The 27,864-nt window shown below is 43.6% G+C and overlaps 1 protein-coding gene across 3 annotated transcripts; it reads left to right on the top strand.

Annotated features, from left to right (window-relative positions):
• The first annotated feature begins 1,547 nt into the window (after nt 1-1,547).
• Nucleotides 1,548-27,835, top strand: utp20 (UTP20 small subunit processome component). Of its 3 annotated transcripts, XM_087830593.1 has the most exons (62): nt 1,548-1,611; nt 2,035-2,129; nt 2,305-2,385; nt 2,481-2,547; nt 2,651-2,783; nt 2,872-3,060; nt 3,323-3,404; nt 3,802-3,939; nt 4,051-4,206; nt 4,283-4,435; nt 4,546-4,680; nt 4,813-4,890; nt 4,968-5,146; nt 5,225-5,392; nt 6,642-6,730; nt 7,101-7,206; nt 7,339-7,489; nt 7,647-7,709; nt 7,789-7,956; nt 8,630-8,706; nt 8,957-9,036; nt 9,149-9,404; nt 9,494-9,676; nt 10,613-10,703; nt 10,850-10,935; nt 11,542-11,667; nt 12,208-12,374; nt 12,837-13,045; nt 14,082-14,225; nt 14,320-14,399; nt 14,495-14,730; nt 15,585-15,729; nt 15,852-15,939; nt 16,102-16,245; nt 17,438-17,491; nt 17,661-17,813; nt 17,919-18,074; nt 18,189-18,329; nt 18,411-18,548; nt 18,640-18,779; nt 19,835-19,917; nt 20,007-20,299; nt 20,392-20,531; nt 20,637-20,793; nt 21,120-21,218; nt 21,334-21,501; nt 22,583-22,749; nt 22,859-23,006; nt 23,114-23,230; nt 23,321-23,491; nt 23,569-23,700; nt 23,781-23,891; nt 23,976-24,125; nt 24,256-24,438; nt 25,638-25,769; nt 25,856-25,988; nt 26,075-26,256; nt 26,365-26,436; nt 26,539-26,823; nt 26,923-27,049; nt 27,135-27,280; nt 27,359-27,835. In XM_087830593.1, the coding sequence occupies exons 2-62, from the start codon at nt 2,079-2,081 to the stop codon at nt 27,512-27,514; spliced, it is 8,433 nt and encodes a 2,810-aa protein (XP_087686719.1). In that variant the 5' UTR covers nt 1,548-1,611; nt 2,035-2,078; the 3' UTR covers nt 27,515-27,835. The 3 variants fall into 3 exon arrangements, with proteins under 3 accessions (XP_087686719.1, XP_087686718.1, XP_087686720.1); XM_087830592.1 differs by lacking the exon at nt 1,548-1,611 and having other exon boundaries at nt 1,771-2,129; XM_087830594.1 differs by lacking the exon at nt 1,548-1,611 and having other exon boundaries at nt 1,772-2,129; nt 5,228-5,392.
• The last annotated feature ends 29 nt before the right edge of the window (nt 27,836-27,864 follow it).

Raw genomic sequence — 27,864 nt, 5'->3', positions numbered from 1 at the left:
TTATATTCAAATGATGAGAAATATTGATCATTCCCTGTTTGAAACTCAGTAGGAGGTAGCACATGCTTATTAAGTCCAACCCCTATTTAGCTGAATGTATATATCTGTTTTGATTATACAGTCTAATATATACATAGACATTATCCATAAATACATTTACTTTTTTTTTTTTTTTTTTTTTTTCATGTGTGACCTTAAAAATAATACGTGTTTGTGCTACAAACCTTGTTAATTATACTTAACCACCCTTATTTCTATTTTGTATGACATGGTATACTTTTGTAAATGGTAACCCAAATCTCCACATAGTAACTCAAGTATGATAAAAACCAATGAACTACATCAGGTATGCAATGATCTCTGGGCAGTATATAAATGATTATATACATATTATACTTTATATAAATTCACTCCCATAGTCCTCACAAAGGGGGAAATATGTGTTTTTGTATGAGGCTGTAAATAAGTTAATTTATGACTGAAGATGAACATTTTAAAATTGGGGACTGACTTTTAAAGCCATCTTCAAATAGCCACTCAAGAAACTAAACTCTTTCCAAAAAAAAAGCGCCACTACCATGAAAAAATAATATAACTCTAACAATTTATACATTAATAATAAACCATAAAGTATGTTTTTTTTCTGTTTACAGCAAGCCTCTCACTTTTGGTGAAGACTCAGATGTTATTATGATCCTTCTCACAGTGTTGCCTGAGTGGCACGTTTACCAGTCTGGTCACGTCTTATTTGGATGGATGGGCAGATATGATGATGTCCTTTTAGGAAATAAAAATGTTGCATCCACCATAAATATTTTTCTCCAGTCAATTAAACCTTTAAATGAAACATAACCCATAACGCTTACAATAATGTAAAAGTTTAGTGGACACCAAACTGTGGCTGTATCCCAATTCAGGGTCTGCAGCCTTAAAGGCCGCATTTTAAGGCCGATTACGTCACAGCGACGCGACGAAGGCTGTCCCAATTCAAAGGCTGCTCGAAATGCGGCCCTCAAATGCGTCCTTCATTTCCCTGAATTTTAAGGCTGTGGCGGTGTAGACTTCATGGCCCAACATATCCCACAATTCATAGCGCGGCAGTCGGTGTGGATAATTTTGCCGCAGTCGAAGAAGCGGAGCGGCCGAAGAGTAAACTGTGAAAAGTAAGTACTGAATATTATGTCACTTATTTATGTGCAAATGTTTAATAATGAGGAACATTAAAACATTACTGTTGGCCACATGTCAGCAAAGTTATGTGACATTAGTGACGTTTGTACTAACTTGGTTTTAAAGCCTTTACTTTAAAATATACGCCGTTCAATAGCTGACCTTAATCTTACAGAGAATGATCAAAGCTCATGTAGAAACAAACAAACAAATGAACAAAAGATTTTCTCCTTCGTTTCTGTCAAACAAAGCTGTATGAAACGTTTCCAGTTGTTAGTATCATGGTTGCTAGGCAACCTGGGCAGCGCGAAGGAGGCTAGACCGTCCCATTTCACAAGCCTCGCACTTCCGGCCTTAGCGGTCTTTGAGTACGCGGCCCTTGTGGACCGTTAAGACTGCGTACTTTATCCCTGAATTGGGATACAGTTGTCCTTGTTAAATGTAGGTAATCGGGATATGGTCATATGATTTGGACCCAGTGGCGCTCCGTAGAACGATTTCAGGCAGGGTTAAATAAATACTGCTTTACTATTGTTTTCTTTGTGTTGAAGTCTATTCTGGCATGTCTAACAAAGTCTAAAAAATCCTTATTTTTTTAATTTTTTGTGCATTTAGAACCTAAATAACTTGAGAAGCAGAGAGGCGAGAGATCACAAACGAAACCGGAAGTAACTATGGGTTACTTCTCTCGCCTTTTAGCTTGTCTTCGGTCTAACCACGCGGAGAGAGGAAAACTTCCCATAATTCTTTGCTCGGCATGGCTGCCTCCTGTTGTCGGCGTGTGTGTAAACAGTTGTAACATTAGCTAAAAGAAAGAAAGACAAACAAAGTGCAGTTTTCATGAGTCTTTTAAATCGCACACAGATCTCTGGAAATCCGCTCTTTTCTTATCAAGCGACGAGGCCAAGATGAAGATCAAATCCAAGTCTTCGTATCACAAATCTGAGAACACCTTCAGGGTAAGAGCCCACAAACACTCTGCGGCGTGTTAATGGTACAACAGCAAAGACAGAGCTGGGGAAAAGCTAGTTTGGTATGACTCTGTCACATTTAGAATAATTTTTGTACCATCTGCAGCACGTTTAAAGTCATGTGATCTGGGTTTGTTTGTTTTTGTTTTGTGTCTTTTTTAAGTTTCTCACATTTGCTGAAAGACTCGCCAACGTCAACATCAACGTGATCCATCGCATTGACAGAACTGGATCTTACGCTGAGGTTTGAAATCAAAATGTTCCGCTTCTCATTACGAACACCACTCTCATCCATTCATCTGTGTCTTACTGGTGAGGACTGTTTTTCTCTCTTTGCAGGAAGTAGAAACATACTTCTCCGAAGGACTGACAAAATGGAGGGACCTCAACTTGACAGAACATTTCAGTATGTATAAAGAAACATGAAATATCCCATACCCAGGGGGAGCTTGTGTGTTAGTATTTTGTTGAAGAGATTTGCACACGAATCGAATACTTTTCCTTCACAGCCACGTTTCTGAAAGAGGTTTCCAACAAGAGCCAGTCATTCAACATGCTGGTTTTCCATCAGAAGTCCATCGTGGAATCTCTGAAAACCCACCTGGCCGTCCAGAACAGTCTGGCCTACCAACCCCTGCTAGAGTAAGAAGTATTTTATGTTATTTTTTGTAGCTGTAGGCTTGCATAGAATCATCAGGCTGCAATCTAACCGCCTAATTTCTTCCTCCAGCCTCGTGGTGCAGCTGGCCAGAGACCTGCAGACCGACTTTTACCCCCACTTCCCAGATTTCTTCCTTCTGATCACCTCACTGCTGGACACAAAGGACACAGAGCTCCTGGAGTGGAGTTTCACCTGCCTCTCCTACCTCTACAAGTACCTGTGGAGGCTTATGGTGAAGGACATGACCAATATCTACAGGTGAGGCATAACAAAAAGTCAGAGGGGCGAGTGATTTTTGTTTTTTAATGAAATTTGAGATAATCAGGAATCTATTTTTAAGACTTAAAACGACCTAATGAGCTAGTTTGGGAAGCAAACTGGGTGAAAATGGGTGTATGCTTTGTAATTTGACCCTAGAAGTGCTCTGGTTTTCCTTCTGCATCCTTCGCAGGTTACTTGTGTTACTAGAGATCAGATGCACATGTGATGGTTAAATGTGAAACCTCTTTCCACCCCACAGTTTGTATAGCAGCCTGCTGGCACACAAGAAGGAGCACATCCGCATGTTTGCAGCAGAAAGCTTCTCCTTTTTGATGCGAAAGGTTGGTGATTTGGGTTCATGTCTCCATTTCTTGTTACTTTTGATTTCCTTGTCATCTGCTGCGGTACGTTTCCATTGAACATCTTCTGTTATTATAGACGGTTCTTGTACAGCGCTTTTCTCCTGTCCACTCAGCACTTATTTCTACCTCTAAGTGCACTTTTATCTAACACTCGCACACATTCACACGCCGATGTACTTGTTGGGAGGAACTTGGGTTAGCATCTTTCCCAAGGATAGGTTGGCATGCAGACTGGAGCAGCCAGGGATCGAGCTGCCAAACTTCTGATTACAGATGACCTGCGCTAACTCCTGAGCTTGTAGCAATTTCTTTCCTTCTACTGTATTTCTTTGTCGTCGTTTTCCCCAATGAACTGGTGTATCGCTTTGTCCTGCAGGTTCCAGATCTCGATGCTCTGCTCACCCACGTGTTCTCCGACCTAGAGGAGCACCCTGAGAAGGTGGAGGGAACGGGCCAGCTGCTGTTTGAGATGTGCAAAGGAGTGCGAAACATGTTCCACTCCTGTGCTGCTAATGTGAGTTAACAGAGTGACTGCCCGGGATGGACGTCACTTAGGTTGAATTAAGCACTTTTAGGTGTTTGTTTATATAACCTGATGTGTTAAGCAACCTTTTTATCTTTCCAGGCTTTCTCTGTGGCTTTGCGTAAGCTTGGCCCAACAATGAGCCGTGGAGTCTCTCTCCCGTGGACGTCTGTTAGGGACGCTCTGGATCACACGGCCCAGGCAGCGGCTGATCACGTGGACAGAGAACACATGCTGGTTTTGTGGGAGTCCCTCCAGGTAAGACTGGACTCTATTTAGTGTCTTTTCTGCACCTTTTTTGCGTGTTTTGATGGCGCCGTGTCCTCTTCCTAAGGCCAACATGTCGGAGGTGCTGGATATTATGGAGGCAAAGGGGAAAGACGCAGACCCGGCAACAGAGCAGCTGGAGAGCCTTCTGTTCATTCTGCACACCCTGGCATCCCACAAGGGTGGAGCCAAGATTACCAAACCGGAGTCTGTCTGCCAGGTGAGAGGAGAATCTAAGAGATTTAATTATATATAGAAATGCGAGAAATTCCATGGATTATGTGCGGGCATATGAAGGTGGCGTCTCATTGTACGATCTCGTCCTCGCAGACGGTGTTGAGGCTGATTCAGAGCTCGTCTCTGTCAGCTTCCTGCTCCCGTCTTCTTCTCCAGATCACATCCTCTCTGCTCCTCGGGGAGAACGTCAGCCTGCCAAACTCACTCATCCAAGAGACTGTGCAAAAGGTTTGTGCATGTAAAGATGTTTTTTTTGCATCTGATGTCACAGTGTGCGTAAGGACTGCATTATAAACACGACCAGAAAGAGAAAGTTGCCCGTTGCTTACGTGCAGACTCTCTGGAAATCTTCTTTATTAGATATTTCGGAGCGCTGTGGGGCACGATCTGATTCTGGAGTTCACCAAAGAGATGTTCACCATGAAACAGTTTGAGCAGGTGAGTTCACTTTTTATTTTCCTCTGTTTCTTTTAAATCTCGCGGACTAACTGGTTTCCTCTTCTGCTGTCCTCCAGCTCTTCCTCCCCACCCTGCTGCGCTTCACCACAGGGCTGTTCAACCAGGGCGATGCCCTCTCTCGCCACAGCAGCCTGGATGTGCTGGTCAGTCTGATCCTCGCTAAAGCTCCGCCCCCCACAGATGGCTCCATGGCCTTTGAAACCTACCCACTGCTTTTCACCGGTCAGACGACAGGGTGAGATTCTACGGGGAAATGTTATTTTCTACTGTTGTCGTGTCATTTTCCGCGAGGTAAATCTGTTTTCTCTTCCAGCAGAGTGTTTAGCAGGAAGCAGGAAATTCAGCGGATCCATGCTGAGTCAGAGCAGCTAGCTGTGCCTGAGCTCGTGCTGTCAATGATCAAAATTCCCGATGAGCCGGACCAACCCGTCAGTAACCTCTCGCTGCCGTGGGCTGCACTTGTACTGCTGCCTCATCTCAGGTAACTCCTCCATTTAGTCAGACTCGTTTTGGTTACATGTGCAACAGCATTGGTCAAAATGAGGAGGTGGTCAGGAGAGAGGTACAACAGTGAGTGTCTACAGGCGTTTGTAAAGCATCTTAGAGGCTCTGTCATGGTTTGGGGCTTTTGTCAGCCAGTGCTGTTGGGATCTTGTCAAAATTGATAGAAATATGAACACAGAAGCACATCAAGCATGGATTGGCCTCCCCTGGAGCTCGAAGCTCAACGTCGTTTAAGTCATCTTAACCGAGAACAAAACAAAAGGCAGCTAACATCCAGAGAAGATGCCTGGAGAGGATTAGTTTTGGTCCTGCAATGTAGTTGTAGTAGTAGTTTCCTGTCTGTTCAATGCGTAAAACTGGCCTTTGTGCTGGGAGCCTGTAGTTTGGACAAAGGTTGCTAACTTCACTAGTTGTGGCTCAAAGTTGCTGCTACCAGGGAGCAGAAGTGAGGCATTCAGGAGCCAGGGATCCATCACTTCCTCTGGATTTTCATGGCAAACTCGACCCGAGTGCTTAAAATAAAAACCCGACCACACCTCAGAGGCAACCCAGAGCAGCGGTCCCCACCTTTTTAGCGCCACGGACCGGTTTATGTCCGTCAGTATTTTCATGGACCGGCCTTTAAGGTGTCGCAGATATCCATCCATCCATCCATCCATTCGCTTCCGCTTATCCTTTTCAGGGTCGCGGGGGGCGCTGGAGCCTATCCCAGCTGTCATAGGGCGAGAGGCGGGGTACACCCTGGACAGGTCGCCAATCTGTCGCAGGGCCAACACACAGAGACAGACAACCATTCACACTCACATTCACTCGCACATTCACACCTAGTGACAATTTGGATTTTCCAATTAACCTATCCCCACAAGCTGCATGTCTTTGGACGGTGGGAGGAAGCCGGAGTACCCGGAGGGAACCCACACAAACACGGGGAGAACATGCAAACTCCACACAGAAAGACCCCGGCCTGATGGTGGAATTGAACTCAGGACCTTCTTGCTGTGCGGCAACAGTGCTAACCACCGTGCCACCGTGCTGCCCTTATTATAAATATAACAAAATAAAACCAGTACCCAAAAAAAGAAGATTTAGTCGGCGTTGGGGGCCTCTGACCCAGAGAGTTAGGGAAAATTTCTGTTTTTTTCTTTGTCAGCTTACAGTGTATTCATACAAAGGCAAAAAAAGAGAGAAACATGTTAAATGTTAATATTTACACTCTTTTGCTTCAGGCCTCTGGCTCCAGCCGCTGTCGTACCCGATGTGACAGCTTTCCTAAACCGCCTCCTGTGTGAGATCGAGGCGGAGAAACTAGGGAAAGGTTTGTGATTATTTGTGTGGTTGTTTTTTATTAACACACATGTTTTCATTTGGTTGCAGTTTCATACGGCTCAGTGGGGTAATTAACAAGTACATCCAAAGCAAATAAAATAAGGACTGGAATGAATCATTTACCAGCTGGTTGTAATTTTAGTTATTTTTTAAAAGTCTGAGTTAACCTTAAACTTCATGTCTGGGATTTCTACAACCCTAAATATGGGCACCAAAACAAAAACAGATTAAATGAAGAGGAAAATTAAAATACTTTATATATTTAATCCCCTAAAATTTAATGAGGTTTTCCCCAAAACTGGTGAGGGGTGAAAAAGTAAACAATTGAGTGACTCCTTTCTTTCCTGTCCTCTCTCCAGCTGCTCTGTTCGTAGCCAGACAAGCCCTGAGCTGCCTCCTGTCTCTGGACAGCTCTGCCCAGCTTCTCTCACTGGTCACGGTGGAAAAAGTCAACTCGATCCTACAGTAAGCTCTGCGCGTGCGACCTAAAAACACATTTAGCACCTTTTCTCTGTTGCCGAATGAGTTTCCATCTACTGCATCAGATTCTAAACACCTTTCAACAACCTGTAACCGCTGTCGTCGTGATTGTCACAGGAAATTTCCCACAGACCTGTCAGCTCTGCTGCTAGCAGACTTGTACTACACCCGTCTGTCACTCAGTGGGGTTTCAGAGCACCTATCCCACAATGCCTTGCTTGAACTCTACCAGATGCTGTACTGCAACCTCTCGTCCAACATTTCTAAGGTTTGTGCCAGATCACAGGACAATTCGGAATAGTTTAAAGACCAAATTTTTCCCCCTTAAAGTTAAGATATGTCACAACCTGAAGGCGCTGGTGGTTTGGGTGTTGGTGAAAACAGACATGTTTAAACACAGTTTTGTTCTTTTTTTTAAAATTCAGATTCGTCTGCTGACTCTGAGGCTCTTCTCTCAGTTCGATGCAGAGCTCCCTCCACAGACTGAGGTACAACACCCGCAGATTCTCATTAAACACATTTAAAGTTTGGAGTTATTGGAAATGTTGTTCGACTGTCTTGGTCCAGGGTGAGGATAATGTGGAGGTGCAGTCGGTGTTCGCCGTGTGTCTGCAGGCGGAGTTGGTGCCGGCTTCAGTGCACGACTACAGAGAGAAGCTGCTTCACCTCCGGAAGCTGAGACATGACCTGGTGCCGCGCAGCCTGCCCCGCGGACCTCCTGGCACCATCCAGCAGGTGTGGAGAGGAGCAGTGATGAAAGCATGACAGGATGAATAATGATGCGTGTTCTTTATCATGTGATAAGTTTGGTTTTTTTATTGTTGCAGAGAGTATAAATACAGTATGTTGGCATATATAATAATGTTACGGTGGCCCTGAGAGGCCAAACGGGCCGCAACTTAAGAAAACACCAGCAATAAGAAAAACGCTGCAAAAGCACAAAAACACAACGGAAATAGGAAAAAACAGTTTTCCAAAAGCACAAGGGAAGTGTTTCTGGGGAGACAATAACCTGACGGACCAGTTGTAGAGGATCTATCAGTTTTATGAGCAAAGTAAAGATGAGAGGTGAGTGTGTTAGCCTAACTATTAGCCTAAAAATCTGTCATCAGTATTATATGAATCATGAGATTAAAACACACGTACCTAGCATGTTTTGGTTCCTGCAACTGGTCCGTCAGGTTATTGTCTCCCCAGAAACACTTCCCTTGTGCTTTTGGAAAACTGTTTTTTCTATTTTTGTTGTGTTTTGTGCTTTTGCAGCGTTTATCTTATTGCTGGTGTTTTCTTAAGTTGCGGCCCGTTTGGCCTCTCAGAGCCACCGTATAATGTAGTTACAGAGAAGTTATACGAGTCCCGTTTATTTTTAGATGCTTGGGTGGATAACCTTCCTCTTGTTTGACTTCAGGTTCCTCTGCGGTACCTCATTGCAATGCTGTTCGTGAACTTCAGGCCACTGTGGGACCCAGTCATTGAACTTATTGTGTGAGTGTAAAATAATCACGCTTGTTTATACTTCAAGAACCGTGTACGTTCCATCATCTATGCTCCAGTCTTGTTATTTGGGCCTTTCTAAATGAGTACGCTGCTGTAGGATGCTGGGGATTTGCTCTAAGCTGGCCTTTCTGTCAAATTACAGACATTTGTCTGCATTTCCTTTAAAACTACATTGACACTTTGAGGTATCCATGGAAAACATTTGGCGTAAATGGGTTTCTGTCTTTCCTCGTTGCAGGAGCCATGCCAGAGGCATGGACAACAAGGACTTCTGGATGGTGTACCATGAACATCTGGAGATGGTGGCCGGGCTGGCAGGTAAGGCTGTACTTGTGTCACAGCATGTAATTATAATGGCATTTATTTACCTATGAATCCCTTGAACTGCCAAAACACGTTAAAAGGGAATTCTGCTTTCTGCATGTAACAGAGAAGGAATTGGAAGAAGAAGAAGAAGATGATGATGAAGAAAAGCCCAGTGTTCAGAGCGAGCCAGGCTGTGATGTCATTGAAAGCGGGGATGTGGGGACTCTTTTCCTAGAGCAGCTAAAATTGGCCTCCGACCCGAGTGAAAGGACAGACTTCACTAACTTCCGCAGTTTACTGTGGCGCGCTATGGCCCAGTTTACCGACAGAGTGGAGCCACGCAGCCGGGAACTGACGCCGCTGCTGCTCAGGTTTATCAGGTCAGTGTCAGCTGATTGACCATTTTCCTTAAACTCTATCAAAAGAATATGTTCTGTTATCTGATCTTAAACTCGGCGCTTGTTTGCAGGAATGAGTTTTATCTCACGGACCTGCTGGTGGCGCCCACTCAGGACCTGAGGAAGAGAAGCGATGCTGCCCTGGAGGATAAATCAGGGATGACTGAGCACATGGAAGAAGGGGAAGAGGAGGAGGAGGCAGAGGAAGGAAGCAAACAGCTGAGGAAGTCACTTCCAAGAAGAGCAACGGCCAAGTAAGAAATATTTGTAATACTGCTGTCCTCAAAGCGATGACGTTGTTTTCAGCGTTATGATTTGCAAGCTGTTTTTGACTTTACCATCATTTATTTTACCCACGTTATTGCTCTGATGTCAAAGTGATAGCTGCTTTATTCGTAGTTACTAGTGGCATGTCTGGTTTCCATTTTCACTTTAGACTTCATGTAAAGTGTGTTTAAGGTATTTAACTGCATTCAATTTATTTGTTGGATAATTGTCTAAAAATATCTCCCAAAAAGCCACCTAAGTTTCTTGTTACTTAGAGACCACTCTCCTCAATTTCACCTTGATGTGGTTTAAAAGAGCAAGTTATAAAAATACTCTCTCCAGGTTTTATGGGGTTAAAAGTGACAAAGAGACCAAAAATGTGTTTGCACCAAACCTTTAGCAGACGTTATTTCTGCTCTGACCTTTGGCATTTAACCATGGAAGTCTATGTGGATCGAGTCTCTTTTGGATTCAGCCTCAAGTGGCCAATCAGGGAACTGCAGCTTTTGCCACAATTTATTTTTTTAGCCCTATGGGTTAGCTTTATTAGCTTTATTTTTATAATGCCAAATCACAAAAACAGTTGCCATCTGGGGCTTTAGACTCTACAACAATAGAGAGAAAACCCCAGCAATCAGACTTCCCCCCTATGAACAAGTATTAGGCGACAGTGGGAAGGAAAAACTCGCTTTTAACAGGAAAAAGCCTCCAGCAGACTCAGGGAGGGGCGGCCATGTGTTGCAAGTGCTTAGGCGTGGGGGTAGTTTTTACCCAGTGTGCAGAATTAAAGACTTGATCAACTTATATGTACCAGAAAACTTTCATTTTTTAAATAAAACTTTGATATAACTATAATATAATTCTAGTGTATTGTACAGTAAGTAGAAGAACATAATGAACTGAATTTGTCTTTTGTTTCTCAGACAGCTCATCGCTCATCTGAAAGTATTTGCCAAGTTCACCAACCCTCGAGCTCTCTATCTGGAAAGCAGCCTGCAGGAGCTCTATAATCAGGTAGTGCCCACGTCTGTAGCATGCAGCGTCACACACCCTGTCCTTAAAACATACACGTTGTTCCCTTACTCGAGTCATTTTTGAGGCAGTTGCTATTTTCTTGCAGTTGTATCACAGATTTCTTGTCTTATCTATCTGTTGTTCAGCTGCTCACCCATCAGGATCAGCAGATTCAGAAAGTGGCCCTGGAGTGTGTCATCACATACAAGGACCCCAACATAGTTCCGTACAAGTAAGGAAACGACCTTAATCACTGAGGAGACGGAGAGGACGTGATTACAGTGCAATTTCTCTTTGGCAGCAGCTCTCTCTCCCTCTGTCTCTTCTTCAGTGGTTTTATTGTTAAGGCTCTTATCATCAGCCCTCTGTGGTTACAGATGTAGGAATGCTGAGGTCCACCTCCGTGCTGTTTCTGTCTGACATTATGTTCTCTGCTGTCTGTTATCAAGATATCCATTTACCACACATTCAGCCAAGCCGCAGACAGACGGTCTGATCCAGGGGCCGTGTGTGTGTGTGTGTGTGTGTGTGTGTGTGTGTGTGTGTGTGTGTGTGTGTGTGTGTGTGTGTGTGTGTGTGTGTGTGTGTGTGTGTGTGTGTGTGTGTGTGTGTGTGTGTGTGTGTGGTGCTTTGTTCAGGATCAGCCTGACACACTGAGCTGCTTTCAGAGTCTTAATTACATTATTTTGTCGATGGAATTCTTATTCTTTCATACGACACATGTATTGTTTGTGCTTATGAAACTTGTTACAATGTGGAGAAGATTCTTTAGCAAAGGTTCTGCAACACCTTTACAGAGTGATTAGACCTGTGTGTGTGTGTGTTTGCATTTTTTCAGGGAGAATCTTGAGAGGCTTCTGGATGACAAACACTTCAAAGAGGAAATCGTCCATTTCAACATCTCTGAGGAGACCGGAGTGGTTGATGCTTCCCACAGAGGCAAACTTATACCACTGCTCATGAGGTACTGCACAAGTTCTACTGTAAAGGTAGAGGCAGCATGAGCATGCATGAGCAATATCAACATTTTAATTTACCACACAACAACAACAAAGAGAAGGTGTTTTGCCCAAAACTTCTGACTCTTGCACAGTATTTTTACTTGGTTGTTAAATAGGGTTACATATTGCGTTATTAGTTCATAGATGAACTCTGGTGTCCTCGAGAAAAAGAGGATGTTGCTTTTATTCACATTCTGGCTGTTGGTCTGATACCCTCCAGTTACTGAACATTTCTTCTGTGTTTTGCTTTTTTAATAGTGCGTCTGATAGCAATTACAGGGAAAAAGCTTCTTGTTCTGCATTACGTCCGTCCAGTGTTTTACATAAATCAGTATGATCACAGTTTCATGCTGTGGATTTGTGGAGAAGTAGTAAAACATTTTTTACTACCTTTAACTTTCATTTCTAAATGTATTTTGGCTTTAAGGGGAACATTTCTTTCAGATAATCCCGGATTTTATTGTAAGTTTGTACAGCTCAGTGTTGTGTTGTGTACGACGCAGGATCCTGTTTGGTCGTCTGCGCTCCAAAGCAGGCAGCAAGTTTCAGGGGAAGGCGAGCGCTACCTACCGGTCCTCCATCATTCTACGCTTCCTGGCAGGATGTCAGGCTGAGGAGCTGGAGATGTTCATCGACCTGCTTTTTGAGTCAGTCAGCCATCACTGCCAAGGTAGGATACGAAAACGTCACAAGTAGTTTATAAAAACAGACACAGTGTCAACAGGTAGCAATTAATCTGAGTCCGTTTGTGGTAAAATATGCATCTTGTCTGCAACGCATCGCTTTGTAGTGAGGGACCTGATTCAACTGGTGCATTCCTACATAAAAGGAAGGTTGCAGAGTGCCTGCAGCTATTTACAGTTTATTATACATTTTCTATGTTTGTAGAACGGCAACAGATGCTTGACTTTAAGGCTTTATTAGAAACAGATGCCATGTAGTTTTGTTGAGTAATATTGGACAACATTGTTGCACGTTATCAGATAATCCAAGCGAGATCATCTAGCAAAGTGCTTCCACAGACTATTTGGGTACAACAGGCACTCACAGAGAGCTGCTATCTAATGCAAATGTTTATAAAAAACAAACAAACCAATATTTGATTCATCGTTTCCTGCTCCTGTGTCCTCAGGTTCATGTCTGGCTGCAGTTCAGAGGGCGGTAGCAGAGACCGACCTGGGTGCTGTCCTGCCGCTGGGCCGTCTTCACAGCCTGCTGAACACTATAAATGTGGTGATCCAGAAACTGGGCCACCTCATCCACGTCTACCTGCCCAAAGTGCTGCAGATCCTAGTGTGTGTCACAGCGTCCGTGTCCACCATTTTGGACCAGAGAGAACAGGTAATCAGAATTATTCTTTCAGGGTAGAAGTTGTTTAACCCTTTAAAACCGCTCAGAGCGGGCACGCTCTGTTCTGCGTAACTATTTTTAAATCCTGGTAGCTCTGCAACCACGTGAGCTAGCGCAATATTTTTTTGCATATGAAACCGGAGGAGTTGTTCTTACATCTTATGCCATCAGCTTGTCCTCGGTCACAGTTTCCTTCCACATATAGCTTTGCAAAAACTGCATAAAAAGCACTTGCAGGGACAAAAACATAATATTCCAGAAACACGCTTTGCTGATCCAATCAGCTGTTTGTAACATTTCCTACTTTGGAATAGATGTCAGCGCAAACTTTGGCATGTCCGCCATGACCTGCCCGAAACCGGAAGTGACATCATTTTCACGGAAATGTAGTTTTTTACCATCAGGGCCTCATGAGCCTATACTGGTGTTTTTAAAAGTTATCTTTGACTTTATGACTTTCTGTGTCGTTTCTGGGATGCTTAGGACTCATATTGCACTGCTGGAAATAGTTTATTTTGATGCATATGCTGCTTTTTCTGCAAATTTGCATTATAATATTTATTTTTGTTTTTCCTGCAGTGTATAAAAATTGGTGTATTTCAAAAATAAAACTATGAAGACACTCAAAATAAATTTCCTGTGGTGGGAAACTATTTTGTGCAACTTTTTTGTATTTACAGTTTTGAGGGATAAGCCTCTTAAATTTCTCTAATTAGAAATATATGTTAAAAAAGCAAAAACGATTTTCAATTTTTTTGTAGTTTATTGCACTTTTTTGCAATTTATGTAATTATTATGCACTTAATGGAGACATATTATTAAAATTTGGGCTATAATGGTTGTATTGATGTATATCAACTTGAAATGCTCCCAAAAATGGCTCCACAGCATGTAAAAATATAATATAAGCTCTGGCAGACTTGGTTCTATGGTAGGTCTTAAAGGGTTAATAGTCCTAACACTTTTAACAGTCCTTATTACTTAATGTAAAACATAAATATAAAGAAGTTCGTATCTGCTTCCTCAGCTGCGAGCAGGCTGCATTAATCCTCTGAAGAACCTGAGGAGACTCGGGATCCTGAGGATCCTGGACTTCTTCAATTGCTTCGACACCTACAGCTTCAGGCCGGATGAGATTGATGCTGTGTTCGAGGCAGCGGTCTGGCCTCAGGTACACGTTGGAGAAAGATTTTTGTATTCTTACTGAGTATTTCTTTACTTTGTCCCGGCTTTCTGATGAGTTTAAATTTGTTTTTTACATGCAGGTGCGCCGTCTCCCAACAGAGAGCACCTACTCCCCCACCCCTCTGCTGAAACTTATCCATGTGTGGTCCAAAGATGCCAGGTCAGCATCCTTCACAAATGTTTCTGAGTGTCGGCTGAAAGCTTCATCCAGGCTTAGTAAAGCGTGCTCAAAGATTTTTTTTTTTACCGTCTCAGGTACTTCCCCCTCGTTGCCAAGCAGAAGCCGGAGCACCCAGAGTGCGACATCCTTCTAAATGTCTTCGCCCTCCTCTCAGCTAAGAAAGTATCTCCAGCAACCATCGCAGTAGTAATGGACATAGCCGAGTATTTGGCAACAGCTGCAGACTTTGTTGCCTCAGAAACTGAGACGGAGCTCAGTGTCAACGGCTGTGTGTTTCCACAGCCTGCAGAGGGAGCTCTCAGCGCAGCAGGTTAGCAGATCGTTGATGGCGTTATTTTTGTGCCTCTATTCTGAGCGCGTGTAAAAATTTAAAAAAAAGTTTGCAAGCACAAATGTTGCATTTTGAGGAGAAAATTATTTTGAAGTGAAGAAAAGTTTAATTTGAGCAAACAAAATTAATTTCCGCGTGCAACAAATGCATTTCAGTGTTTGCTATTATCCATATGCACCATAGGTGTCAAACTCTGGCCCGCGGGCTAAATTTGGCCCGCAGCCTAATTACATTTAGCCCGCGAAGCCATACCAAATTACTATTAGAGCTGGCCTACTGGTATTACACAGCTAATATATATATTGTTTAGTATTAAGCTTTGCTTGTTCCATATTCAGTTTTTCAGCAAAACTTGTTTGAGTCCATAAGAAAAGATTCATTCTTATATCTGGAGGAAGATTTTTTTTTTTTCTCAATAAATATTAACATTAGCCCGCGACTTTGTTCCAGTTTTGAATTTTGGCCCACTGTGTATTTGAGTTTGACACCCCTGATATACACACACACAATAACAGCCCCTCTCGCTCAGTTGTTGCCACAAAACTAACCAATCACAGACTGGGATGCAAAAATTCTGATTAGCTACAGTCTCCGATCAGCTCGCTAGCTACTGCATTCTGGAAAGACGGTCCAAAATGTAGCTAAGTCCATTTTTTGGTTAATATGTTTAATTATTTTATTTTAAAGTATTCTAAATTTTTTAATAGGATTATTACTTTTAATCGAGTTTAAACCCAACCACTCCACTGGACTTAGCTACATTCTAGGATGTAGAATAGGATTCATTTCCCTCTGCTGATCACCGTTAAACGTGCACATGTTGTTTCCTCCAGATTCACTTACTCAAGGCTCCAGGTTGCTGCTGCCTCACATTCCCACGCTGCTGCGCTACTTCAGCGGAATTGTACGCAACACAGACAGACTCAAGAAGAAGAAGTTCAGGGCACAGGTGGCCAAAGAGCTCAACATCCTGTCCAAGTGAGTTGAATGTCAAGTGACTCGTTTTGGGTTAAGATAAAGGTTATGATTGTGGTTATCGTTATACACGCGGTTGACTCTTCCCCAGCTAACAGTAGGATGTGTCACTCTCTCGCTGCCAGGGTCAGCCGATTTGTGAGCAGCAAGGAGCAGAGCTCGATGCTTATCAGCCTGCTGCTTCCTTACCTCCAGAAAGGCAACAAATCACAAGTAAGACTTACAACTGAGTTTGTTGAACCTTGAAATTACAGTCATTTAACAATCTGTAGTAATGAATTAATTAATTTATAAAAACTTTTACATAAAAGGCAGAGTTTTGCAACGTTATGGTGTGTGCTCGAGAGGTTCTGCTCAAGATAAACTTTGTTTCAGGAGACAGAAATCGACCTCCTGGCCACCATCCAGAACCTGCTGAGACAGTGTGACAAGTCCTCCGTCTTCCTCCGGCCGCTCAGCAAACTCTTCTCCATCATTCACAACAAGCTGCCAAGGCAGGCCCTCACCAACGTCTTCCAGGTACAGCAGAGAACTAATGCAGCGTTACGCTGTCTGCCAGAGCACTTAATCTCACCATTTTCTCCACCACAGTCCTGCTGTTAGCCACTGTGTTGAAATGTGTTTGGCTTTGGCTTATTTTTATTTATTTATTTATTTTTATTCATATCGGGGGAGGTGGAAGACTGTATTTGAAGTTACCAGCTAAGAGTAAATGATACTCAGCAAAAATAAAATAAAAAATCGACTACTTTTCCAGTTCACTGCACACCAAGCTAGCTAGCTGCTATAGCGGCCATGTGTTGGCTCCCGCCTGTTGTTCTGTCATTCAAAGCAGCCACGCCCCTATTTAGGCCTAATTATAAGCCTTAGTTGAAAGAGGTGCATTATGTAAAAATTCAACACCCTGTCGGCTGTTATGAGCTGAGAATTTTGTACCAGACATGTGAGTTGGTGAATTTATCATGAGAGTCTATGGGGATTGACTGTTTTTTAGAGTCAGCCTCAAGTGGTCATTCAAGGAACTGCAGGTCTTTAAATTTCTTCTTGTTTTCACTTAGCTACACTGCACTGAATATCCTTTATGCTAGCTAAACTGTTCTGTGACAGTGCATCAAGCCACATAAAATAAAAAGAGAGATGTGTTCACTCCTGTACAACATTAGCTGTGGGAATTATTGTATGTCGTTACACTGGGTGTCCAGAAATAGTATAAAACAATGGTGTGAAACATAAGGCCTGGGGGCCAGAAGTGGCCCGGCACTGGAAAATGTGAAGGGGGAAATCAATTTTGAACTTTGAACCGTATTTTCACAAGTTTTGCAGATTTTTCTACTGATACAGAACTTTCCCATAACCATTCATACTACACGAATGTAATTCAGTAATAGATTTCTGTAATTTTAAATGTTTAGTGCTTACAGTTTAAGCCGGTATTCCTTCATCGTGTAGAAAGTACTGTTGAAACTGCACTTCTTTTTCTAATAATAAAATATCTCAGGGATCGAATTTGTAGTTAAGCTTTTGTATACTGACAGAAAGTAGAGTTTGACCAGTCTGGTGGGCTGCATGTGGCCTGCGATGGCCAGTGAAAATGAAGAAAAATAACCAAAATAGGAAATAACCAATGTTCTTATAAAAAACAGTTAAAAGAAAGTTGTTATTAGTTTTTGTAGCCCTTTTAATTGACTCATGTGTGCTGCTCTGTTCTCAGACTCTGTCGGATCTGGACCCTTCACTCACATACATCACTGACTTGGCAACAAAGGTGAGATGACTTACGATATTATTATTTAGACAGTGATGAGGAACATTAGAGAGGAAATAATGTCCAACTTTTCTACAGGTCTGAACTGTAACCTCTGCCGTCACGTTCAGTCTGGGTCACGATACAAAGAGCAGCAACTAACGGGCTTTTCCTGTGCTCACCTTTGCAGCTGAACGCGTTTGACAGTCGACACTTGGATGAGATCCATTTTGACGTGCGTCTGACGGCGTTCCAAGACGCCACCAGACGAGTTAAAGGCATGCAGACTCTGGACCTGGACTACATCAGCACTGTCATGCACAATTGTTTCCACACCTATGAGGTAAATAAATCTTCACTGTTACACTTTAGAAGTTGTTTACCTTCAGGATCAACATTTCATTGGCTGATGTTTTGCTTCTGTTCTCGTCTCGCTCCTCCGATGCAGATCGGGGACATGTCACTGGGAGACAACGCCACCTTGTGTCTGTCTGCAGTGATCGCACAGCTGGCAGCGGTCGGGCCCGGAGAACAGATCTACAGGGACGTGGTGCAACACATCATCCTGGACGCTGTGCACAAGGGCCTCCGCAGCAAAACGGAGGTAACAGCTGTAACTATGGTTACCGCTTTCTTGTTTCTGTCAAATGACACGGATGCTTGCTGTGAAGCCACTAAACTCGCTTGCTCACTCTGTTGTGCTTCTTTATCTTTCAAGAGTGTGCAGCACGAGTATACAACCATACTGGCCTGCCTGGTGAAGACCTTTCCTTCCAAGAAAGAGTTTAGAGACCTGGTGCAGCTCGCCAACTACAGCGACCCCGAGTCTGACTTCTTTGAGCACATGAAGCACATCCAGGTAAAAGAGGGAACACAGAAGCTCACACTTCTGCCTTCTCCTCCTCCTTTATCCCACTGATCACCTTTTCTCTCTGTTCAGATCCACCGTCGGGGTCGTGCCCTGAGGAAGCTCGCCAAACAGCTGACCGAGGGTACGGTGCTGTTGACGCCTCGTTCCCTCCAGAACTACATCATGCCGTACGCCATGACGGCCCTGCTGGACGAAAAGATGCTGAAGGTTACTTGATTGTGGTTTCATTTTAAAAGTTAAGGATGTATTTTTTTCCTTTTTCTTTGTGTCTGAAATCTTTCCTCCTTCCATACTGCAGCATGAGAACATGATATCAGCATCGGTGGAGGTGGTGGGCGCGGTATGTCGCAGGCTCACCTGGTCCAAATACCTCTACTACCTCAAGCAGTTCATCCACATCCTGCAGACAGCGCAGGCTGAACAGAAACTGGCTGTCAGGTAAGGTTGCATATAGGGCTGGGTATCGTCGCTGATTTCTAGAATCGATTCGATTCGATTCGATTTTTGACAGTCAGAAATATTATAATTCAGATCAGTACATTTACATATTTTTGTATCTATAAAAAGGAAGCTGACACACGCAAGACTTTATCAAAGGTGTGAGCATCACAGCAGATGTCTTTGTGTCAAAGTAGCTGAAGATAAAACACAGAAAAACATGAAGGTGATTTTCCTGGCCTGGGATTTTATAAAAATATTCTGCAGTACATCAAAAACGAAAGAAAACAATTAATCAACATATGAACGTTACCTCTGACGTTACAGCGGTTTTATTAGAGACACGGCTGAGCGTTTTGCATTTTGCATAATTTTAAAAAGTTTAAATTTGTTCAGTATTGAACGGCAGAAATTAGGTTTTCTTTATATATAAGTATATAAAACGAAAAAGAAAAAAAAACGTCGGCCGACAGCGCTGTAAACAACGGTAGACTTGTGCGTAACAAGCAAGCGAATAATGCAGAAAACAGTACAGAGAGAGAGAGAGAGAGCTGTGCATCGTGGTCGAAGCAAAACAGTAAAAGTCAGAGTGAATTCATGACGATGTTTATGTGAAGCGTAGTTTGGATCTTCTTTTGCTGCTGGTTCGGTCAATATTGTTTGGAGAGACATCAAACTAACAGCTTTAGAATCAGCGCATAAAGGGCGTGAACACAAAGTGCGGACCCGCCGACAGATCAGAATCAGCGAGCTGTCGGCTTTCAGCCCCGACCGTGAGAAAGGCGGCATCTAACTGATTCTGATCCGCTGGTCGCGCTGTGTGTTTAAGTCTTTGTGCAGAATCCGTGTTCCTGCTCTCATTTACTGTCTTAGCTGTTTGGTGGTTGTTGAAATTTTGTGAGATTTCACCAGAGATTCTGGCATTTCGGGCAAAATAAATTTATATTAAAAAATCGATTCAGGATTTTAATGAATCGATTTTACGTTATCCAAGCCAGAATCTTTTTTTGTCTCTTCTTTTTACACTACCTGTTGTTCTGCTTTACTTGCTCCAGTTTGCTGGTCACCGTCTTGGAGGCTTTCCATTTTGACCACCAGACCCTCAGCAGAGAAATGGAAGCCGCCAAAGCCAGAGAGGGTGAGCGACTCTGGGGGGTGACGTGAATTTTGTTGACTAACTACATGAATAAATGAAGTAAAGAAATATAAATGTGTGTCTTTGGGAAGCTGGGAGTGTGGAAATCAACGCAGACGACGAGAACGTAGCTGCGGATGACGACTCTGACGCGAGCGACGACGAGGAAGAGATGGAAGTCGACGGTAATGCTTCCACTGATGTCACCATGGAAACGGAGGAAGCTCCTGCCACTAAAGTCAAGGCGCAGGCAGCTCCTAAATTATCCACGGCAGTGAGTGGACTGCCGCAGAGCGCGGAGGAGCTGGAGTCTCTGATTGGTTTGATCCATCAGACTGTTAATGACAGCGTCATGCCCCGTCTCCACAAGTGTCTCAATGCAAAGGTACGATGCACACGAACGTGTGGATGTGTTGGTAGTTTTTCTAAAAACCTTCAGGAGCAGAGCGATGGTGATAATGTGTGGGTTTCCTCCAGGTGAAGCGTGACGAGGAGCACAAGGCGGTGAAGTCAAAGGATGTGAAGGACGAGGAGGTGGTGCGGATACCGATCGCCTTCGCCATGGTCAAACTAATGCAGACGCTGCCTCCGCACGTCATGGAGGCCAACCTCCCCGGGTACGCAGCCGTGTGTCCATAAGCACAAAAAAGATCATCTGTTGAGTATTTCAAACCTTCGACAGTAATATGACATCCGATTGATTATTTCTGCTTCTGTTACAGGATTCTGATCAAGATTTGTGTTCTGCTGAGGAACCGTTTCCAGGAGATCCGTGACGTGGCGAGGGGAACTCTGGTGAAGATAATTGAGACTTTAGGCTGCAGATACCTGCAGTACCTGCTCAAAGAGATGCAAGGCGTTCTGGTCAAGGGATACCAGGTAGGAAGACACGCAACAATGCAGACCTGCAAACACCAATAAATGCTGCAGGTCACCTTAGCTTTAATATAGCGCACGCATCATGCAGCAGTATGTGCTTAAAAGAGTACCTCAAGTAGAGTAAAAGTAAAACGTGATAAAAGAACGTGACAGTTATGTTTTTATGTGCATGCTCAGACTCGTATGAGTCCATGTAATTGAGCTAACCCTAGACAGGAAATATAATCTAATGTTACATTTGATGTCATAACAGTAGAAACCCTCGTTGACATGAGGCAAACCTGATCAGCCTAACATTTGTCTGTTTTTGTCCCTCCTCCATCCAGCTCCACGTGTTAACATTCACAGTGTACCAGCTGCTCTCAGCTCTCACTCCAACCCTAAAGAGTGGAGACCTGGACCCCTGCATGAACATGCTCATTGATGTAAGCTCGACGTCTTTCAGGAACATTTTTTTCTTTTTACTTTTTTGTGTTTATATTAATCTCTGTCCCCCTATTACACTCTCCTCCTCTCTGCTATTGTTGCTCCACTGACCAGATCTTCAATAACGAGCTGTTTGGGACGGTCGCCGAGGAGAAGGAAGTGAAGGGTATCGTTTCCAAGCTGATGGAGGCCCGCCACAGTAAGAGCATGGACTCGTACGAGCTACTGGCACAATTCTGCAGCAAGGAGAGCATCACCAAGCTCATACTGCCCCTGAAGGAGGTGAGGAGGGGTTTGAACTTAGAAACAGGAGATAATTGGTGATCAGTCACTGTGGTGGATAATATTTCCAAGTGGCCAACAAGATTTTTTTGCTTGTTTTTTGTCAGTTTTAAGATTACCTTTGACAGGATGAAGATGCATCTAAATGTGCCAAATAATGAATTATTGACTGATTGTCAGGTTATCAAATATAAAATTTAAAAAAAAATCAATAATTATAAAAAAGTAAAAAGTAAAGATGGTTACATTCAGTTACATTTTTTAAAAACCTTCCAGCAGACTTATTGACATGAAATATTTGGCAAACAGGCGCTACTGATCACATAAATCATGTTTCTTGCCTTTACTAAGACTTTGATTAATGTACAAACACATGGTTACCTGCCTAGCTAAATAGCCTTTGTGAAGGCCTCTAGTAATGACCTTTTTTACAATTAGTTTTCTGTTATAACTTATCTGCACTCCAGTAATGTTTTCGGGATGAAATCACCTGAGCTCTTTTTCTTCTTTTTAACTTATAGCTTTTAAAATCTCTAAAATCTATTATTAAGTAACAACTTTAAAAACAAAAACATATAAACAATAATCATAGCTAGTACTTAAATGGAGTTTACAAAAAATTGCAAAGCATTTCTTAACATCAGTGAAGTAACAGCCCTACTGTGTGGCTGGTTTAGCTTCATTAAAAATGCTATCTAACATACTTGAATTGTCAGCTAGTTAGCTACCTAGCTAGTTAGCTACCTAGCTAGTTAGCTAACTAGCTGCTGGATTGAATTAAATATAACCATATATTTAATACACATCCGTTTTATATAACTCTTGTACGTAAATAAATTTTGTTAGCTGTTTTAGCTAGCTAGCGTCTTTAACATTACTTAATAGTATTTCTTTCTTAATTTTTAAGTCCATGTTTCCTTTCGTTAGCAACAACATTTTTAACTAAATTGTTAATTATTAACAACAAAATTCATACGTCGAACAAAATGCCGCTGTTGATACAAATTTTGGTGAAATTTGGTGACGGGTATATTACGCACGTATATAACTTTTATTCTAACGTTTATTTTTCTCAAACCAGATCTTGGAGGCTACATCGAGTTTGAAGGTGTGTAATCGGGTGGCTGCAGTACTGCGGCGACTGGTCTCAGGTCTGCTTGTCAACAGCGGCATGACTTCGCAAGACATCCTTCTGCTGAGCCATGGCCTTGTCAGCCAGAGCCTGCCACTTCTAACAAAAAGAGACCGGTACACACACACACACACACACACACACACACACAGTCTAATAACAGAGTGCAATAAACTATTTCTAATATTTTGTCCAATTTTCTGCCTATGTCATGTTTGCTTGTAGGGACAAAGCATCAGTTAAGCCTCCCCCAGATCCCAGACTGCCCCCTCCCAGCTGTCTGCTCCTGCCTCCCACTCCAAAGAGAGGAGGTCAGAAAGCTCCAGTCAGCAGCCGCACCAACATGCACATCCTGGTGGATGCCGGCCTCAAGGTGTGCTTTCTCCAACAATACGAATGATCTCTGTAACATGGCCCCCTGTACTTTTATCTCAAGAAGGAATAAATGTGTGTTAACGTGTGCACGTGTCTAATGCTCAGCTGCTCCACCTGAGTTTGAAGAAATCCAAAGTGACATCATCCGATCCCTCAGCCCTGGAAATGCTGGATCCTTTTGTGCACTTGTTGCTCACCTGCCTCGACTCCATGCATGTCAAGGTACCGACACTTACCTGGGCATCTTTTTATTTTGTTTATCATGGATTGCTTAAATAAACCTCCATCAACCTGTGCTTGTGTCCCTCTCAGGTGATCACAGAGGCTCTGATAGCGCTCACTTGGCTGTTAAAGTTCCCTCTGCCAGCAGTGGAGCAGAACGCCGGGCAGCTGACCAAGCAGCTCTTTGTCCTGCTGAAGGATTACTCCAAGGCTGGAGCCGCCCGCGGGGAGAACTACCACCTGGTCCAGAACTGCTTCAAGGTATAAAACGCATCGTACTCTTTCAAGTGAGGTTTAAAGATGATCGAGAATGAGGTAACATGTTTTCTTTTTCCTAGGCCATGACTGTTCTGGTGAAGAACATCAAAACCAACAACATCTCTGAGACGCAGCTGCAGGTGCTTCTGGGATACGCCGAGGAGGACATCTACGACCAGTCTCGCCAGGCTACTGCCTTCGGTCTGCTCAAGGTAAACCAGTGGAGCTGTAGTCAGAAACATTTCTAATGTAATGTGCGGTGTGCTTACATGTGTGTTTGTGTACACTCCAGGCAATTCTGTCCAGGAAGCTCGTCGTTCCCGAGATGGAGGAGGTGATGAAAAAAGTGGCCAAGTTGTCGGTTACTGGCAGCAACGCTATGATCAGAATCCACTGTCGACAGGTACAAACTCCTTTTCTGCTTTCACACCGACTCATTGGCAGACTCTCAGGTCCAGCTTCTAAATGATGTTTTTATGTGGTGCAGATCTATCTGAAGTACCTGCTGGACTACCCGCTGGGGAAGAAGCTGAAACTACACCTGGAGTTTGTGGTGGCACAGCTGCGCTACGAGCAAGACACGGGCAGGGAGTCGGTGCTGGAGATGCTGGCATACATCTTCCAGACTTTCCCTCAGGTGTGTAAAAATATACAAACTAATAGAAACGGCATACTCGGCAGGATAACGAAATCCAGCCGCACTGCACATTCACAACATCGGTCCTGTTGTCAAACATCGCTTCTTCTTTTCTTTCCCTCCCATTCAGAAAATTCTCTTGGGGCACAGCGCTCTGTTCTTTGCCCCGCTCGCTCTTGTTGTGGTCAACGATGACTCGGCGCGGTGCAAGAAGATGGCAGCCATGGCCATCAAGACTCTGCTCACACAGTTGGACTCGAACAACCAGAACACGCTGTTCTCCATCGCCAGCACTTGGCTGAATGCAGAAAAGGTACATACAAAAAACGCTTTACTGGTTTGGAACTCATTTGCTCTTCATACTCGCTTTATTTCTTGGTGGAGTAGTTTCCAGTTCTTAGCTGAGAGGAGTGGCCCTCGCTGCAGTCTTCAGTTGCCGTAACCGATCTGCTTCATTGTTAGATGTGTGCGTTCAGTTGGTTGTGTTTTTATGAGTGACTGTTTCCTTCCCATCTGTTCAAATGTTCAGGATGTTTTATGTTTATCGGATCATCCTCTGTAAACCCTGTTGGTGGTTGTGTGACCAGCAGCTTCCGAAATACTCAAACCATCCCTTCTCGCACCAATAACCGCGCCGCGTTACTTAAATCATCTTACCTCCCCATTCTCATGCTCAGTTTGAATTTCAGCGGGTCGTCTTGACCATGACTACATCCCCAAATGTGTGGAGTTGCTGCCATGTGATTGGCTGATTAGATATTTGAATTAATGAGAAGTTGAGCCGGTGTACCTAAAGTGGCCCGTGATTGTATAGATTTATTGTTATTATTGTATTACATTGTTGCTTTATAATACCATTTTTATATTGTTAAGCACTTTGTGCAGCATCGGCTGTTTGAAATGTGCTATATAAATAAATTTGACCTTTGACCTTTGACGGGGAACAGTTTTACAATTTTTTTTTTTTTTTTTTTTAGTTAAAGTGAACCGTTATAATAGATAATTTTTAAGATTTTGTTTTGTTTATATTTTATAGTGTAGTAATGTCAAAATTAGCGCAGTCAGCGTTAATCCCGTTATTACGACATTAACGCGGCGGATCGCCCCATTTAGCCCTCGCATGGGGTGATCCGCGTTAACTCGCTAACGTCCTATTAACGAGATTAACGCTAACAGCACTAGTCAAAATCTATGACGGGCCAAAATCCACAATAAATCATTCATTGGTCGTATTTATTTACTATAAGCAGTTAGGAGATGGTTACATAACTGACTGGTTGATGTAATTTGTTTAATTGTGCATGTGGTGGCTACATTTGGAAATAGTGAAATTCAATTAATAAGTTGAATGAAAGATTACATTTCTTCAACAGAAAAACAAACTCGATGCACTTATGTGTCTTGTGTCAATTATTTATTTATTCAACATTTGGCAGTTTTGGCCCTCCATATATTAAAGGTCTTATTACAAAATCTGTCCTTGTATAAACTGAGAAATGTTCTCCTTCCCAGGTCAGCCTGCGGCGTCTCGGGGCGCAGATGTGCGGCCTGTTCGTGGAGGTGGAGGAGGAGAAATTTGCCCGTCGACTGGAGGACCTGCTGCCGCTGCTGGAGAGGGAGATCAACCCCGACAACTATGAAGATGTGAGTCATCACACAGGGAGGAGCAGAAGTGCGATTGAAGGCGGTGAGTTCAGAATAAACGATCAATTTGTAACCTTCTCTTTCAGATCGAAGAGGAGCAGGAGGAGAAAGGAGCTGACAGGCTGCTCTTCAGTTATCTGACTCTCCTCACTAAACTGAGCAAACACTGTGGATTCCTGGAGCTCAGCAAGCCTGGCGACACACTCCGGAACATCTGGGGTAAAGAGCGCACACGCGTCACCTCGCCGTTACTGACAAATGCATTCTGCACATGCTCATTAAAACACGTCCCTGCCTTATTTTAGGTCACATCGAAGCCCACCTGCGGTACCCTCACTGCTGGGTGTGGCTAACGGCCTCGCAGCTTTTCGGCCAGCTGTTTGCAGCTCACCGGGCAGAGCAGCTGGTCGCCGTTTGGAGAGGCGAGGGAGATGCTTCATCAGAGTTGGCAGCCACCGACTTTATCACCTGCAACCTGGATAAGAAGGTAGAGCCAAGATGCTTGTTTTTGGGGGGTTTTCTCTTGCAGCAGACTTCATTTCTGCATCTTATATTTTAAATGAAATCTTCTTTCCCTTTGTTTTCTGAAATCTAGATGAGAGAGTTGGCGCTGTCTTTCTGCTATCAGCTGCAGTCCAAGTACCTGGACACGGCGTCAGGAGAGCAGGTGCCCCACCGAGCCACACACCTGCCTTCCTGCACCTCATACATTTAAAGATCAGCTCATACAGGTGTTTGGCTAACAGAGGCGCTTCTGCTTCACCCACAGGTGATCAAGAACTTGCTGTTCGTCGGCAAGGTGATCTACCTCATTTCCCCCGAGTCCCAAATCATAACTCCTCAGGAAGAAGAGAAAGAGGGAGAGGATGAGCAAATGGAAAATGGTGATGAGGGAGATGAAGAAGAGGAGGAGAGAGAGGAAGAGGGAAAAGAAGAGGAGGAGGAGGAAGAAGATGACAAAGAAGACAGGCCTCCTTCCCTGCTGTGGCTGATGAAGAAGCTGTCTCTGATGGCAAAGAGAGAAGCTGCATATGCTCCCAAAGTTCCCCTCAAGGTACACGTCGAAACACTTTTGTCTTGTTTATTTTTAAACCCGGTGATGATTGAAGTGCCCGTAATGTGACAGTTTGTCCTTCACTGTGATTTCTCTCAGAGAACGTGCGTGTTTAAATTCCTGGGAGCAATGGCCATGGACTTGGGGAAAGAACGGCTCGCCCCGTATTTGACCACGATAATCACGCCACTGTACAGAGAGCTGGACAGCACATACGCAGACCAGGGTAACTGCTCTGAACCAGTGTTGCCAATAAAAAAAAGTGTTAGATTCACCGAATGACCCCTGTTGTCTCCTAATCTCTGATCCAGATCCCACACTGAAGAACCTTGCTCAGGAGCTCATCGAGCTGATGAAGAAACAGGTGGGCCTGGAGAGATTCTCCCTGGCCTTCTCTGCCGTCCAGAAGGAATTCTCACAGAGACGAGCGGCACGCAAACAACACAGAGCCATGCAGGTATGATGGACGTCGCAATGAGAAACAGCTTTAATTTGCCATCGATCGTCCTCACAATTTCTTCTCCGGTCTCTGCAGGCGGTCGCAAACCCAGACATCGCTGCAAAGAAGAAGCTGAAGAAGCACAAGAACAAAATCGAAGCCAAAAAGAGGAAGATCGAGTTCCTCCGGCCTGGATATAAAGCCAAGAAGCAGCGAAGCCACGCGCTCAAAGACCTGGCCATGGTGCAGTGAGCCGAGGACGCTAGGAGGGGATGAAAGCTAGGCCAGCTGATGCAGAACAGACTCAAAAGGAAGCATGGATAACAGTATTCCCAGAATCAACTTAACACAAAAGACCAAACAGAAGCTTGACTGTGTGTACAGAGCAAGGACGCTGTGGAAAAACCCAGAATTAACGTCTGTTACATGTCACAGCGCAGCACTCATTCATATGAATTGCAAAGCTGGAATCTATTTTATATCTCCTTGCTGTGAACAGGCTACAGTTTTGCTCCAATTTCTATCCCGTGCAGTTAAATGTACATGTATTTGTAATTAAAAAAGATCCATCTGTTTATTGTCATGTCTAATGTCACTATGAA

This window comes from Neolamprologus brichardi, chromosome 17, assembly GCF_056152115.1.
Source record: "Neolamprologus brichardi isolate AB-2024 chromosome 17, ASM5615211v1, whole genome shotgun sequence".
Taxonomy (NCBI): Eukaryota; Metazoa; Chordata; class Actinopteri; order Cichliformes; family Cichlidae; genus Neolamprologus; species Neolamprologus brichardi.
Note: the sequence above shows the minus strand (reverse complement) of the source record. Positions and strands in the feature narration are given on the sequence as shown.